We start from the raw sequence: 15412 nt of genomic DNA on the forward strand, positions 1-15412 counted from the left end.
TGAGTCCCAGAAAGAGGGCCAATTATCTACAAATTCTATCTTTTGGGAGGGGCAGAAAACAGTTTTCAACCAGCGATTGAGTGCTGAGACTCTGCTGTAGAGCTCGTCACTCCCCCTAACTGGGAGGGGGCCAGAGACAATTACTCGATGCCGACACATCTTTCTAGCTGATTTACACGCTGAAGCTATGTTGCACTTGGTGACCTCTGACTGTTTCATCCTAACATCGTTGGTGCCGACGTGGATAACAATATCTCTATACTCTCTACACTCGCCAGTTTTAGCTTTAGCCAGCACCATCATTTTGAATAATATTCTACCAACTTCGAACAACTCTTAGGGCAACATACACGCCAGTTTATTAGGTACACCACCCCATTCACAAAAATGGTTCGCTCCTACAGACAGTGAGTCACGTGGCCGTGGCAGGCAGACAGGTATTGAGGCATTCAGTTACAGTTCGATTGAATGTTAGAATGGGCTAAACGAGTGACCTAAGTGACTTTGAGTGTGGTATGATTGTCGGTGCCAGGCGCGCCGGTTCCAGTATCTCAGAAATGGCCGGCCGCCTGGGCTTTTCACACACGACAGTGTCTAGGGTTTACCGAGAATGGTGCGACAAAGAAAAAAACATCCAGTCAACTGCGACAGTCCTGTGGGCGAAAACAGCTTGTTGATGAGAGAGGCCGAAAGAGAAAGTACAGGTTTGTGGTGGTAGCGTCATGTTATGGGTATGCTTGTCACCGGCAGGAACTGGAGAGTTTGTTAGGATGAAAATAAAAATTAATGGAGTATAGCCCATGTAAAAAGTTAGAGGAAAACCCACCTCAGTCATTTTCAGACTTGTAAGGATCCTGGCGCCGACAAAGATGGCGGCCTCGCGACTAGCTCTTAGGAAACTTTGCAGTATTTTGTTTTTTATGTATTATTTTTTACATTATTAGCTCAGAAAGTGTTTTGCATCATTACATACAGCCGGGAAAAACTATTGGATATCAGAGCGGCGGTAACTCACCAGCATTACGACCAGGAATACGACTTTCCCGAAGCAGATCCTTTGTTTGCTCTCCCCAGGGCAACTGAACTGATTCCAGCAGCTGACCCAAAACATCGCCGGCAGAGGAGAGGCACTCGGAGCGGCCTGCTGGTCCGACTTAGGAGGCGCGCACACCACCCACCGCTTCCAAGTATTCTACTCGCTAATGTTCAATCTTTAACAAAGTCGACAAACTATGGGCAAGGATTTCTTTCCAGAGAGACATCAAGGCCTGTAACATACTCTGTTTCACGGAAACATGGCTCTCTTGGGATATTCTGTCGGAATAGGTCCAGCCAGATGGGTTCTCAGTTCATCACGCAGACAGGAATAAATATCTCTTCGGGAAGCAGAAGGGCGGAGGTGTGTGTTTCATGATTAACGACTCATGGTGTAATTGTAGTAACATACAGGAACTCGAGTCCTTCTGTTCACACGACCTAGAATATCTCACAATCAAATGCCGACCATATTATCTCCCAAGAGAATTTTATTCGGTTATAGTCACGGCCGTGTATATCCCCCCTCAAGCCGATACCACGACGGCCCTCAAATAACTTCACTGGACCTTATGCAAACTGGAAACCACATATCCTGAGGCTGCATTTATTGTAGCCGGGGATTTTAACAAAGCAAATTTGAGGACTAGCCTGCTGAAGTTATATCAACATATCGACTGTTGTACTCGCGCTGCTAAAATCCTCGACCATTGCTATTCAAACTTCCGGGATGGTTATAAGGCTCTCCCCCGCCCTCCTTTCGGCAAATCTGACGACGACTCCATTTTGCTTCTCCCTTCCTATAGGCAGAAACTCAAACAGGAAGTACCCGTGCTAAGGCCCATTCAACGCTGGTCTGACCAATCGGAATCCACGCTTCAAGATTGTTTTGATCACGCAGACTGGGATATGTTCCGGGTAGCTTCCAAAAATAATTTAGACATGTACACTGAAACAGTGACTGAGTTTATCTGGAAGTGTATAGGTGATGTTGTGCCCACTGTGACTATTAAAACCTACCTTAACCAGAAACCGTGGATAGACGGCAGCATTCGCGCAAATCTGAAAGCGCGAACCACTGCATTCAAACATGGCAAGGTGACTGGGAATATGGCAGAATACAAACAGTGTAGCTACTCACTCCGCAAGGCAATTCAACATCAGTATAGAGACAAAGTGGAGTCGCAATTCAACGGCTCAGACACGAGACGTATGTGGCAGGGTCTACAGACAATCACGGACTACAAAAAGAAAACCAGCCACGTCGCCGACACCGACGTCTCGCTTCCAGACAAGCTAAACACCTTCTTCGCCCGCTTTGAGGATAACACAGTGCCACTGACGAGGCCCACTACCAAGGACTGTGGCCTCTCCTTCTCCATGGCCGACGTGATTAAGACATTTAAGCATGTTAACCCCCGCAAGGCTGTTAACATGCTAGCCGTGTCCTCAGAGCATGCGCAGACCAGCTGGCTGGTGTGTTCATGGACATATTCAATCTCTCCCTTTCCAAGTCTGCTGTTCCCACATGCTTCAAGAGGGCCACCATTGTTCCACTACCCAAGAAAGCAAAGGTAACTGAACTAAATGACTATCGCCCTGTAGCACTCACCTCTGTCATCATGAAGTGCTTTGAGAGACTAGTCAAGGATCATATCACCTCTACCTTACCTGTCACCCTAGACCCACTTCAATTTGCTTACCGCCCCAATAGATCCACAGACGATGCAATTGCCATCACACTGCACACTGCCCTATCCCATCTGGACAAGAGGAATACCTATGTAAGAATGCTGTTCACTGACTATAGCTCAGCATTCAACACCATAGCACCCTCCAAGCTCATCATTAAGCTCGAGGCCCTGGGTCTGAACCCCGCCCTGTGCAACTGGGTCCTGGACTTCCTGACGGGCCGCACCCAGGTGGTGAAGGTAGGAAACAACATCTCCACTTCGCTGATCCTCAACACTGGGGCCCCACAAGGATGCGTGCTCAGCCCCCTCCTGTACTCCCTGTTCACCATGACTGCGTGGCCAAGCACGCCTCCAACTCAATCATCAAGTTTGCAGACGACACTGGAGAACAGGAGGGCTTCTTAAAGAAATACTAACAGGTCTGTGAGTGCCGGAATTCTTACTGGTTGGTAGGTGATCAAATACTTATGTCATGCAATAAAATGCAAATTAATTATTTAAAAATCATACAATGTGATTTTCTGGATTTTTGTTTTAGATTCCGTCTCTCACAGTTGAAGTGTACCTATGATAAAAATTACAGACCTCTACATGCTTTGTTAGTAGGAAAACCTGCAAAATTGGCAGTGTATCAAATACTTGTTCTCCCCACTGTATATATATATTTTTTAAACGCAACAATTACCCAAATTGTAATGCCAAAGACACACAGAATGGCTTTCAAGGAGGTGTTGAGTGTTCCTAAATAGTCCAGTCTCCGTCCTGACTTAAATCTGCTTAAAGAAAAACAAGACAATGTTTGAATATTGCTGTCCATCAACTATTCCGTGGTCCTCTGTAGCTCAATTGGTAGAGCATGGCGCTTGTAACGCCAGGGTAGTGGGTTCGATCCCCGGGACCACCCATACGTAAAAATGTATGCGCGCATGACTGTAAGTCGCTTTGGAGAAAAGCGTCTGCTAAATGGCATATTATTTATGATTATTATTCCCAACCAAATTTACTGAGCTTGAGCAATTTTGACAAAAACAATGGATATACAGTATGTTGCCCTAAGTTGTGTAAGGCTGGTAGAATCGTATTAAAAATGATTTACAGCTGTAATAGCTGCCAAAGGTGCTTCCGTCAAGTATTAACTCTGGGTTGTGAAGACATACAGTATGCAATCAATGCATCCTTATTTTGTATTTATTATTAATAAAAAATATATATATTTCACTTTGAAAATGTGGAGTAGGTTGTGTAGATAGACAGGAAAAAATCATCTAATTGAATCCATTTTTTAAATTTATTTTAAGGCAGCAAAATGTTAAGACTGTGCAAGGGGTGTGTAGACTTTCACTAGAGACTGTATGTATTATTGTTTTATATTAAGAGGCCCTGGCTAATATGACAAACAGTTATTAAAGATAATTTAATAACAGATTAGCGACTCATCCTATATAGAGCTTTTAATAATAACTTTTAATTATTTGTTTTATAATTATAAAGTCTAATTACCAGTAAACAGTAGTTTGATTTGATACAGAGCAGTGATTTTAAAGCTTATATCTATATTTTGAGCTAAGTGTAGTAGTTTTTGATATACAGTATATCTTTATAGAGTTATAACTTACATCTGCAATTAAACATATTAGAAAAAATACTTAAATAATCTTTATTGTCTAAAAGGACAACTAGACATGTATGCACTTTTCACTCTGATTATGGTATGCAACTAGAGGGATAACATAAGATCAGTCATTCAAATATCGCACATCATTAAAAATGAATAATTCTCAGTTATGTTATTGTATCTATCGTAGACAAGGTACATCTGACTAATACACATCTCTCATACGGTATGAATGCCGCTGTGCTGTTAAAAATAGGACTATCTAAACAATGTAATCATGCTCCTTAGCTAGCATAATATAACCTCCCAGGATGAAGTCATGAGTTTCCATCTATGCTAAAGTTACAAACATGTAGCATGCAAACACTATACAAAACAACACTGTAAAAAATCAAATAGGTCTAATGCTAGAGTGTCTTAAAAATATCCATATTGGGTATTTGAAGACATCCATGATTGTCCATACTCCATAGCCATTTAAGCAGTACCGCGATAACCATTTCTGTCAACGCTCAAGAACTGGAGTTGTACAGTATGGAGTGCAATGACACAGAGGAAATTCTATTCCGAAACTCTAGATAGCCAAAAATAAGCCAGGCACCACAGGAATCCACATCCAACCAAGGAGCTGTTCTTTCCGGGCCAGCAGAAATGAAAATCAAATCTCTGTGAAGGCAAAAAAGTCTCTGTCCTGCCTGCTAGCTCTCACTTCAAATTCCATGTCTCTGGGAGTGGTCATGGGTTCTCAGTTTCTCTTCTAAGGAAATTATGCTTTTTGCTTTGGTACTTTTTTACTGTAGTAGTCATGTGCTTGTCTTCATTGACAACAGTTTGACTGTTTCTTCTTTGATGTTGCATACACGTTGTTTGAATTACTGTTAATTTCTGAAACAAACAAAATAAACTCGCATGAAAAAAGGCTCTTATGTGTTTCTTATATATATATTCTTATTGTGTTAGTAATACAAGGGTCTGTCTGTAACCTAGTCACGGTTAACATGGCAAGAGAAGTGATGTTATTAATTACATTTTACATTTACGTCATTTAGCAGACGCTCTTATCCAGAGCGACTTACATTATTTAATTTTTTACCCCCGTGGGAATCGAACCCACAACCCTGGCGTTGCAAACGCCATGCTCTACCAACTGAGCTACATCCCTGCCGGCCATTCCCTCCCTTACCCTAGACGACGCTGGGCCAATTGTGCGCCGCCCCATTGGTCTCCCGGTCACGGCCGGCTACGACAGAGCCTGGATTCGAACCAGGATCTCTAGTGGCACAGCTAGCACTGCGATGCAGTGCCTTAGACCACTGCGCCACTCGGGAGACTAATGTTACATAATGCATGTTTCCATATGTTTACAGTGTACAGCTGTATACTCACTGATAACGTCCCCAATGTGCCTTGAACCACTCTTCTCTAGCTCTGCCAGAACGTTGGCCTCAAATGCCAATGATGCAACACGGAAGAAAAACTCCCTCACATTTTCCCCTACAACAAGAACAGGAGGGGAAAAAATATGAAGTCACATTTGTTCCTCAGATGTTTAAACAATTAGTTTACACAAATGATAATACCGCCTTACAAACAAGTAGGCCGCATCCTGTCTTATTGCTACCAATCTCAACATTGATCTGATGTATTAGCCCACCCACCTGTCAATGATGACAAGGCCCAATACTCTGCTTTGATTTCCTCAGCCAGTTTGATGGCATCCTGTTCAATCTGAGAGTACTGAGCAGGAGACTGAGGAAATAACAGAGAGAAGAGGGAAATACAAACACAATAGATATACAAAACATCTAATAATAATAATAATAATATACAGTATTCCATGCATTTTATACAGAAGCTTTTTCAATATCTTAGTATCCAGTATATAGTCTGAACTTCGACTTCTGGAAGTCGACATGGGCGGAGAAAATGCATTCCTGTGGTTTGGTGTTTAATAAGACACAGATACTTGGTGCTGTTGGCCTCTCTCCAAATAATCCATATTTGACCTTCCCTAAAGCAACAACATACCACTGGAACAGAGGTGAATACTGGAACAGTGGTTAAGAAGTGGTCAAGTTGTATCCTCATCATGAAGTATGATCTTGAAATAGAAAGACTAAAACGGATAAATTGTGCCTCTGAAGAATGTATATCAAAAGAGTAAACACATACACTCAGGTCTTTCTTTGTGCCCACCAGGAAAAGCTGGACATTGGTAGGATCATTCTCCTTCAAGGCATCTTCAAGCCACTGCCTGTGGATAAACAAAGTGACATTCAAATATGTAAAATAGCGTTTACAGAGCACACGTGCAGCTGAAATGCGTATTCAGTTAGGTCAGTTGATTCTAATGTATTTTACCTTGCATGGCCCAAAGATGCCACATCATTTACATCGAACACAATAACAATAGCTGGAAAACAGAATTAAATTCATTAGTAAACTCAAACCTCATCACATCTGTTGCTAAGAACATGGCAACATGTTATAGGTCATAATGAATGATATGGAAAAAATAAAACTGCTCAGAGAGAAACTCCCCTTACTCTGAGCACCCCTGTAGTATGTGGAGGCAATACACTTGAACCTCTCCTGCCCCGCAGTGTCCCACCTGTAAAGGAGAAAGATATTGGTGAGTGAAGGGACACAGGTTAGCTCTGGGGATTAATATTGTAGAACACAGCAGTAGAAAGAGACTCACAACTGTAAACTGAAAGGCACCCCCAACACTTCAAACCGCTCCATCTCAAAGTCAACACCAATGGTTGCCTTGTAGTTCTTGTCAAATGCATCCTTGCAAAACCTAATGATAAAAAGTGTGAATTATTAGGATAATCGGCTGACAATCTGTACTTACAAACAACCTAGAAAAAACACAACCTACGGTATTCAAGGTGGGTAGTTCAAGTTATATATTCACCAAAACTGCCCAGTTGACTCATACTGCAATCTAGTACTACCCACCAGCAGTATCCAAGCTTTGCTTACCTATTAATCAGACAGGTTTTTCCCACAGCCAGGTCACCAACCACTATGACCTTGGCAATTTTAAACCTACTGGAGGAGAAGGTGACACAGACAGAGAGACAATCAAAGATCATAATGAGACACAACATACCACCCTCATCCCCATAATGCAATAAGGGAACTACCTGTATATCATGAACATGAAAAGGCTTTGTGGCCTACCCACCCTACTGTGCCAGTGCGTTGCTCCTGGCAGGCAGTCTTCACTTTGGAGTTGAACTCATCTTTAGTGTGCACAGCAGCCTTCTTACTGTAACACTAGATTAGAACATAATGAACACAGCTTTGTGAGATTGGTGGCTTGGTAATACTTTACTTGACACCCAGTGTCATAGCACGTTATGACACGGTCATAACCATGTCATAATATGTCATAACAGCTGACATAACTTGTTATAACCTGTCATAATATAGTCATAACACTGTCATAACCCATATATTTACACCTGTTGTGACATACAGTGAGGGAAAAAAGTATTTGATCCCCTGCTGATTTTGTACGTTTGCCCACTGACAAAGAAATGATCAGTCTATAATTTTAATGGTAGGTTTATTTGAATAGTGAGAGAGAATAACAACAAACAAAATCCAGAAAAACGCATGTCAAAATTTTATAAATTGATTTGCATTTTAATGAGGGAAATAAGTATTTGACCCCCTCTCAATCAGAAAGATTTCTGGCTCCCAGGTGTCTTTTATACAGGTAACGAGCTGAGATTAGGAGCACACTCTTAAAGGGAGTGCTCCTAATCTCAGCTTGTTACCTGTATAAAAGACACCTGTCCACAGAAGCAATCAATCAATCAGATTCCAAACTATCCACCATGGCCAAAGAGCTCTCCAAGGATGTCAGGGACATGATTGTAGACCTACACAAGGCTGGAATGGGCTACAAGACCATCGCCAAGCAGCTTGGTGAGAAGGTGACAACAGTTGGTGCGATTATTCGCAAATGGAAGAAACACAAAAGTACTGTCAATCTCCCTCGGCCTGGGGCTCCATGCAAGATCTCACCTCGTGGAGTTGTAATGATCATGAGAACGGTGAGGAATCAGCCCAGAACTACACGGGAGGATCTTGTCAATGATCTCAAGGCAGCTGGGACCATAGTCACCAAGAAAACAATTGGTAACACACTACACCGTGAAGGACTGAAATCCTGCAGCGCCCGCAAGGTCTCCCTGCTCAAGATAGCACATATACAGGCCCGTCTGAAGTTTGCCAATGAACATCTGAATGATTCAGAGGAGAACTGGGTGAAAGTGTTGTGGTCAGATGAGACCAAAATCGAGCTCTCTGGCATCAACTCAACTCGCCGTGTTTGGAGGAGGAATGCTGCCTATGACCCCAAGTACACTATCCCCACCGTCAAACATGGAGGTGGAGACATTATGCTTTGGGGGTGTTTTTCTGCTAAGGGACGATGGACGGGCCATGTACCGTCAAATCTTGGGTGAGAACCTCCTTCCCTCAGCCAGGGCATTGAAAATGGGTCGTGGATGGGTATTCCAGCATGAAAATGACCCAAAACACACGGCCAAGGCAACAAAGGAGTGGCTCAAGAAGAAGCACATTAAGGTCCTGGAGTGGCCTAGCCAGTCTCCAGACCTTAATCCCATAGAAAATCTGTGGAGGGAGCTGAAGGTTCGAGTTGCCAAACGTCAGGCTCGAAACCTTAATGACTTTGAGAAGATCTGCAAAGAGGAGTGGGACAAAATCCCTCCTGAGATGTGTGCAAACCTGGTGGCCAACTACAAGAAACGTCTGACCTCTGTGATTGCCAACAAGGGTTTTGCCACCAAGTACTAAGTCATGTTTTGCAGAGGGGTCAAATACTTATTTCCCTCATTAAAATGCAAATGATTTATAAACTTTTTGACATGCGTTTTTCTGGATTTTTTTGTTGTTATTCTGTCTCTCACTGTTCAAATAAACCTACCATTAAAATTATAGACTGATCATGTCTTTGTCAGTGGGCAAACGTACAAAATCAGCAGGGGATCAAATAATTTTTTCCCTCATTGCATTATTTTATGGCTGGTTATGACACCTACATAAGAGTGTCAAAACCCACATTTATTCAAATTAGTTTTTGCCATGCCAAGAAGTTTCCTTTCCTTTGAAAGTTTGTTTCTTAAATCCTTTATTGTTGTAATTAATTCTTTACAGTCATGTTTTTTTGATCATATTATAAATAAAGAAGCATTATCACCATCATAATCATATAAGCTCTGTCAGAGTGACTATCGGGTTCTTGGTCACCTCCCTGACCAAGGCCCTTCTCCCCCGATTGCTCAGTTTGGCCGGGCGGCCAGCTCTAGGAAGAGTCTTGGTGGTTCCAAACTTCTTCCATTTAAGAATGATGGAGGCTACTGTGTTCTTGGGGACCTTCAATGCTGCAGAAATGTTTTGGTACCCTTCCCCAGATCTGTGCCTCAATACAATTTTGTCTCGGAGCTCTACGGACAATTCCTTCGACCTCATGGCTTGGTTTTTGCTCTGACAATCACTGTCAACTTGGGGACCTTATATAGACAGGTGTGTGCCTTTCCAAATAATGTCCAATCAATTGAATTTTCCACAGATGGACTCCAATCAAGTTGTAGAAACATCTCAAGGATGATCAATGGAAACAGGATGCACCTGAGCTCAATTTTGAGTCTCATAGCAAAGGGTCTGAATACTTATGTAAATAAGGTGCATTTTTATTTTTTATACATTCGCAAACATTAAAAAAAAAAACTATTTTCACTTTGCTATTATGGGGTATTGTGTGTAGATTGATGAAGAACAATATGTATTTAATCAATTTTAGATTAAGACTGTAACGTAACAAAATGTGGAAAAAGGGAAGGGGTCTGGATACTTTCCTAATGCACTGTACATGCCCTTATGTCAGTTATTAGTCAAAAAGTGGGTGTCGGGTTCTGCTCCTGAAATCTGCTCCTGCATTCATCCCAGTCACCAGCAACAGAGCATTGGGGTAGGTGCATGTCTGACATCAACGTGTGTGCAATTACAATAATTTTAAATGGTCAACTGCAAAAAATAATATATAACATAAACATACTGTTGACATATAGGCTATGGTGTATTGGAATGTTTTGCCTTGTATGGTAGGTTTTGTGGGTTTTGACAGTCTTATATAGGTGTCATAACCAGCCATAAAATAACACAATATGTCACAACAGGTCTAAATATATGTGTCATGACAGTGTTATGACCATATTATAACAGGTTATGACAAGTTATGTCAGCCGTTATGACATATTATGATATGCGTTATGATGCTGGGTGCCAAGTAAAGTGTGGCTTTGCAAGCCCATACAAGGTAACACATTCAAATGACTGTTTGACTGCTAGCATGTAAGATGCTTACCTGAGGAAGCTGGGCAATGATGCGGTCCCTTCGAACTGGAGGCAGCACACTCATGGATGGCACTCGGACAGACATTAGGCCAAGATAACAGTCATCAGAGAGACCTACAGGGTAAAAAATGAATAAGGGGTGAGAGAGATTTAGGTTTTTGTTAACATGACAATTATGAGCAAGAGTAGCCTATGCAACATGTGGTTTGACAAGCCACTACATGATTAGCCTATGAGTCAGTAGCCAGTAACTCCTATGTTCTGGAGATGATCCACTCATCTCTATTTTAATCCTATTGTTCTGTGCACAAAGAAAAGTATTTACTGTAGGCTGTTTACAATAATATAGCTAATTCATACTGAACCGAGAATAGATTGTAAAAAAAAATGGTCTTGTTGCTTTTTATATTTGTAATCATTAGTCAGAATTCAAAAGATTAGAAGCTGCTCTAGCCTCTTCAAGAACCAAAACACATGGACACATTGAAACATGATCTCCCAAGATGGTTAAACAAAACCGAAGTTTTGTCTACAAAGGCAAAATAAAAAAGCTGCTAACTGGAACAGAGTCCATGCTGGGATGTCGCTGGAGCTACATACCTTGGAACGGGACGGGATGGAGTTTCTTTGTCACGGAGCGGTAACCGTCTTAAAGTCAATATAAACAATGCTTTGACTTTTAGTTTGGTTTCTATATTTGAGGTTTTCACATAAATTAACCCGAATCTTTCCAACACTCACGGTATTCGCTTACACCAAATAGACCCGACCTACGGAAGTGAGTGGGAAAAAGCGTAGTCTGCAAATGATTTGGTTTTTTAGGCGGACCTCTGACTCTGCTCCAGGTTCTCGTTGGAATTTGGGAAGTAAGTTCAGCGCGGGTCGAGTCCCCCTGGTGGCAGATATCATTGGACACAGTGTAGCACAAACATGCTTTTTTTGTTGCAACATTGTTTATTATACACAATCTTGTAGGCTACAATGCAACATTATAGCCATTGGCGCCATTCTCCGGTGATAGAACGCTGGGTTTCCTGTCCTTTGATTTTCACAGTAGGCCCATGTTGCTTTGCCACTTTTCTATATTCTATGCTCATCGACACTTCCTGTCTCGTGGATACAGGAAAGTGTCGGGTGTCTTACCAGTAGTAGCCAATGGAAAATTACAATTAGGCAGGGTTTTAACTCCAAATCTTGCAAAATACAGTACATTTAGTTTTGAAGCTTCATACCTGGAGGTGGTTTATTCGTCTTGCATTTGCGCCATCAATCAACTCTTTAGTTCACACAAGAAAGCTCTAGAGGGCGGCATAGATCCATGAAATATTGTATATTTTATGACTGGGACTATAATTCAAAACAGTAAGACAATGTATTCCTTCCTTAACAAATTGTCTTTATTTGTTCAACACATCATTAAGTTGCATCATCGTCAAGTCCCTCAATTGCTTTATAATTTATTATATCTTAAGGTATATTAGACTTTTTACAGTAAGTAACCACAAGACATGTTCTGTAAATGTTCACGGTATACCATTACATTTCAATATCTATGTTTGGTTGTATTCTGCATTTTTATTATATTTTTACTATTTGCCAAGAGCCCATATAGCTCTTCAAAACAAAACAAAGTGTTGGGGAGTAGTGAACTAACTATACTGAACAAAAATATAAACGCAAGATGCAACAATTTCAAAGATTTTACTGAGACAGTTCATATAAAGAAATCAATCAATTGAAATAAATAAATTAGGCCCTAATCTATGGATTTCACGTCTGGGAATACAAATATGCATCTGTTGGTCACAGATACCTTAAAACTTCAAAAGGCACTCGCACATTTGAGCTATCTTTGTTGCAGGTGCATGGTAACAATTGAATAAGAGAGAAAAAAAGAAACCCGCACACTGCTGTTGCTAGTATCACTACCCTTTATTAAGCTTTACGTATCAGCCTCAAGCCCTTCGTCAGAGCTTTTGTGAGTGTGTTTAATTTGCACCCTTATGTAGACATTGCTCCACCCACATCCGTTCAACGCATACCTTAAAAAAAAGGCACGACAATGGCACGTCAATGGGACTCAGGATCTCGTCACAGTATCTTTGTGCATTCAAATTGCCATCAATAAAATGCAATTGTGTTAGTTGTCTGTAGCTTATGACTGCCCATACCATAACCCCAGCACCACCATGGGCCACTCTGTTCACCACATTGACATTGACATTAGCAAACCGCTCGCCCACACGACGCTGTACATGAGGTGTGAGATTGTGAGGCTGGTTGGACATACTGCCAAATTCTCTAAAACGATGTTGGAGGCGGCTTATGGTAGAGAAATTAACATTAAATTATCTGGCAACAGCTCTGGTGGACATTTCTGCAGTCAGCATGCCAATTGCACGCTCCCTCAAAACTTGAGACATCTGTGGCATTGTGTTGTAACAAAACTGCACATTTTAGAGTGGCCTTTTATACACTGCTCAAAAAAATATAGGGAACACTTAAACAACACATCCTAGATCTGAATGAATGAAATAATCTTATTAAATACTTTTTTCTTTAAATAGTTGAATGTGCTGACAACAAAATCACACAAAAATTACCAATGGAAATCAAATGTATCAATCCATGGAGGTCTGGATTTGGAGTCACCCTCAAAATTAAAGTGGAAAACCACCATACAGGCTGATCCAACTTTGATGTAATGTCCTTAAAACAACTCAAAATGAGGCTCAGTAGTGTGTGTGGCCTCCACGTGCCTGTATGACCTCCCTACCATGCCTGGGCATGCTCCTGATGAGGTGGCGGATGGTCTCCTGAGGGATCTCCTCCCAGACCTGGACTAAAGCATCCGCCAACTCCTGGACAGTCTGTGGTGCAACGTGGCGTTGGTGGATGGAGCGAGACATGATGTCCCAGATGTGCTCAATTGGATTCAGGTCTGGTGAACGGGCGGTCCATAGCATCAATGCCTTCCTCTTGCAGGAACTGCTGACACACACCAGCTACATGAGGTCTAGCATTGTCTTGCATTAGGAGGAACCCAGGGCCAACCACACCAGCATATGGTCTCACAAGGGGTCTGAGGATCTCATCTCGGTACCTAATGGCAGTCAGGCTACCTCTGGCGAGCACATGGAGGGCTGTGCGGCCCCCCAAAGAAATGCCACCCCACACCATGACTGACCCACCGCCAAACCGGTCATGCTGGAGGATGTTGCAGGCAGCAGAACGTTCTCCACGGCGTCTCCAGACTCTGTCACGTCTGTCACATGTGCTCAGTGTGAACCTGCTTTCATCTGTGAAGAGCACAGGGCGCCAGTGACGAATTTGCCAATCTTGGTGTTCTCTGGCAAATGCCAAACGTCCTGCACGGTGTTGGGCTGTAAGCACAACCCCCACCTGTGGACGTCGGGCCCTCATACCACCCTCATGGAGTCTGTTTCTGACCGTTTGAGCAGACACATGCACATCTGTGGCCTGCTGGAGGTCATTTTGCAGGGCTCTGGCAGTGCTCCTCCTGCTCCTCCTTGCACAAAGGCGGAGGTAGCGGTCCTGCTGCTGGGTTGTTGCCCTCCTACGGCCTCCTCCACGTCTCCTGATGTACTGGCCTGTCTCCTGGTAGCGCCTCCATGCTCTGGACACTACGCTGACAGACACAGCAAACCTTCTTGCCACAGCTCGCATTGATGTGCCATCCTGGATGAGCTGCACTACCTGAGCCACTTGTGTGGGTTATAGACTCCGTCTCATGCTACCACTAGAGTGAAAGCACCGCCAGCATTCAAAAGTGACCAAAACATCAGCCAGGAAGCATAGGAACTGAGAAGTGGTCTGTGGTCACCACCTGCAGAACCACTTCTTTATTGGGGGTGTCTTGCTAATTGCCTATAATTTCCACCTGTTGTCTATTCCATTTGCACAACAGCATGTGAAATGTATTGTCAATCAGTGTTGCTTCCTAAGTGGACAGTTTGATTTCACAGAAGTGTGATTGACTTGGAGTTACATTGTGTTGTTTAAGTGTTCCCTTTATTTTTTTGAGCAGTGTAGTTCCCAGCACAAGGTGCACCTGTGTACTGATCATGCTGTTTAATCAGCTTCTTGATATGCCACACCCGTCAGGTGGATGGATTATCTTGGCAAAGGAGAAATGCTCGCTAACAGGGATGTAAACAAATTTGTGCACAAAATGAGAGAAATAAGCTATGGAAAATGTCTGATATCTTTTATTTCAGCTCATGAAACATGGTACCAACACTTTACATGTTGCGTTTATATTTTTGTTTAGTGTACATGTAGTTCAACTCGTAATTTAACAATATTTTGCAGTAGCTTGGTGGTAGTTCAATTAAATTCAAATCTAGGTAGTGTTTTCAGTAGTTAATTACTTTTTTGCCATGTAGCGGTGTAGCTAACTATTGGAACTACACGCTACTTTTATTTGCAAAAATAAAAGATTGGAGAAGTAGGCAATCATTTCCTTTCTTTTTCGGCATCACACCTGCCTCATTCACACTTGAAATATTGTTGCGTTTAATATGCTAAATTACACATTATGTTACCATATGACCCCAAAGTGATCATCTGTTCTTGCAATTTACATAACTTCATCTAAACTACTTCATGAAAAATTTCCTTTTTCAATGTAACTTTAGTTACATAAACTATA

At 42.1% G+C, this 15412-nt stretch overlaps 1 protein-coding gene across 2 annotated transcripts; it reads right to left on the reverse strand.

Annotated features, from left to right (window-relative positions):
• Positions 1 to 4167: 4167 nt before the first annotated feature.
• rab34a (RAB34, member RAS oncogene family a) lies at positions 4168 to 11564 on the reverse strand. 2 transcript variants are annotated; one of them, XM_084148570.1, is made up of 11 exons: positions 11341 to 11564; positions 10751 to 10854; positions 7538 to 7629; positions 7333 to 7398; positions 7046 to 7147; positions 6891 to 6955; positions 6706 to 6757; positions 6517 to 6598; positions 6003 to 6093; positions 5731 to 5838; positions 4168 to 5229 (listed from the first exon to the last, which is right to left on the reverse strand). In XM_084148570.1, the coding sequence occupies exons 2-11, from the start codon at positions 10823 to 10825 to the stop codon at positions 5162 to 5164; spliced, it is 801 nt and encodes a 266-aa protein (XP_084004696.1). In that variant the 5' UTR covers positions 10826 to 10854; positions 11341 to 11564; the 3' UTR covers positions 4168 to 5161. The 2 variants fall into 2 exon arrangements, with proteins under 2 accessions (XP_084004696.1, XP_084004695.1); XM_084148569.1 differs by lacking the exons at positions 4168 to 5229; positions 5731 to 5838; positions 6003 to 6093 and having other exon boundaries at positions 6112 to 6598; positions 11341 to 11423.
• Positions 11565 to 15412: the final 3848 nt, after the last annotated feature.

Source organism: Coregonus lavaretus (assembly GCF_964263955.1).
Source record: "Coregonus lavaretus genome assembly, chromosome: 30".
Taxonomy (NCBI): Eukaryota; Metazoa; Chordata; class Actinopteri; order Salmoniformes; family Salmonidae; genus Coregonus; species Coregonus lavaretus.

What these genes read in the sequence shown, in the direction of transcription:
- rab34a (XM_084148569.1), bottom strand. Translation starts at nt 10,825, where the DNA reads ATGTCTGTCCGAGTGCCATCCATGAGTGTGCTGCCTCCAGTTCGAAGG. An exon ending in GTGCCTTTCAGTTTACAGTT is followed by an intron (nt 6,956 to 7,045) that starts GTGAGTCTCTTT and finishes TCTCCTTTACAG; the next exon opens with GTGGGACACTGCGGGGCAGG. An exon ending in GCATCTTTGGGCCATGCAAG is followed by an intron (nt 6,599 to 6,705) that starts GTAAAATACATT and finishes GTTTATCCACAG; the next exon opens with GCAGTGGCTTGAAGATGCCT.